Source organism: Cyphomyrmex costatus, unplaced genomic scaffold, assembly GCF_001594065.2.
Source record: "Cyphomyrmex costatus isolate MS0001 unplaced genomic scaffold, Ccosl1.0 scaffold366, whole genome shotgun sequence".
Classification (NCBI taxonomy): domain Eukaryota; kingdom Metazoa; phylum Arthropoda; class Insecta; order Hymenoptera; family Formicidae; genus Cyphomyrmex; species Cyphomyrmex costatus.
Window position 1 is genome coordinate 28,836 of NW_017277841.1, and position 1,416 is coordinate 30,251.

Here is a 1,416-nt window from a genome sequence, read left to right on the forward strand (position 1 = left end):
TTCTATCTGGATAAAATCGCGACGAGTGCGTTCTATAACTTCGTCGGTAGACGGTGCAGGGCAGTTATTAGTCGGTTCCGTCGTTTGATCTTCCTGATACGCTCGAATCTGGTCCACGTGACGTTTGAATTGTTTTCCTTTGTAATCAATCTCATAGTGCAGCTGTCCCAAATGAGTCGTGATTGTATAATACCTCTGATCCATTTGTCTATCCTGATGTTTCCCTAACTTTTGTAAATACATCGTCAGGTCGCACCAAATTGAATCGTGTTCGCAGCGTTTGGCCCAGGAAAAGCTGAGAGGGCGACGATCTCGTTGTCATATGAGGTGCGATCCGATAATGGCGGAGAAACTTATTCAGGTTCTCTTGCAGAGTGCTCCGCGAGGTCCCCATAGCGCGAAGGGCGTTCTTCACTGTCTGCACACTCCGCTCGGTTTGCCCGTTGGTGGAGGGTTGATATGACGCCGTTATTTTGTGGTACTTAACGCCACTAACTCGAAGGAAGGACTGAAATTCAGTCGACGTGAATTGTGTCCCATTGTCTGAGACCACAATAGAAGGAACACCGTAGGACGTGAATAGCTCATCGAGTATGGTGATTGTCGCCGACGCGACGCAGTCATCGAACTGGTCACCTTGACTTCCAATCATTTACTGAATGCATCAGAGATGATCAGTAGCATCATTTCCGCTATGGGACCTGCGTAATCAATGTGGATGCGTTCCCAGAGACCTCTAGGGTAGCCTCAATGATGTTGGCAAAATTTTGGGAGGAAAATTGGGGGAGCGTGTGCATGCCTGGCGCACTCCTCACACGCTTTCGCCGTTCAATCTCCGCATCAATGCCTGGCTAGTAGACAAATGAGCGTGCCCTTCATCTTAACAATATCAAGGTGTGCGGTGTGAAGATCTTTATAAGTATTACTTCTCGCCGTGATAATGGTATTACCACACGGTGCTCGAATATCAAGCAATCAGAAGCCAATTTGTAGGTGGACTCTGGGGATCGGTAACCGGCGCGTTCGAGACTCTGCCTTGCTTCCAATAACTTGACGATTTTCCCCAGATCGGGATCCTTCTTGGTTTCCTGTGGGATTCGTTTTGCCTCCACTGGCAACTGTGCAATTTGGTTCATGATAAAGTAATTGAATCCATCTCTTTCAACCCTTTCTTCCTTTTGTGGCGAAGCAAATTGGATAGCATTTATCGTCGACGGTAATGGAACTCTTGAGCAATAATCTGCGTTTCTTATTCTCTTTTGTGGGTTTGAAGATCACGTTAAAATCGAAGTGTGCGAGGTAGTCCGCGTAGTTATTAGCCATCCTGCTGATACACAGAACCGGCATAGACTTCTCTGGATGAAGAATTTGAGTTAGGCTTATGATTTATGATCAGAGTCCAATGGCGCGCGTAGA

At 46.8% G+C, this 1,416-nt stretch overlaps 1 protein-coding gene across 1 annotated transcript; it reads right to left on the reverse strand.

Annotated features, from left to right (window-relative positions):
* Positions 1–208: 208 nt before the first annotated feature.
* On the reverse strand, positions 209–652 carry LOC108776625 (uncharacterized protein K02A2.6-like). Its single transcript, XM_018543298.1, has one exon. It carries the CDS (start codon positions 650–652, stop codon positions 209–211), a length of 444 nt encoding a protein of 147 aa, XP_018398800.1.
* Between the last annotated feature and the right edge of the window lie 764 nt (positions 653–1,416).

Bases quoted from the DNA above. Each gene is read 5' to 3' on its own strand.
- LOC108776625 (XM_018543298.1), bottom strand. From the start codon at position 652: ATGATTGGAAGTCAAGGTGACCAGTTCGATGACTGCGTCGCGTCGGCG.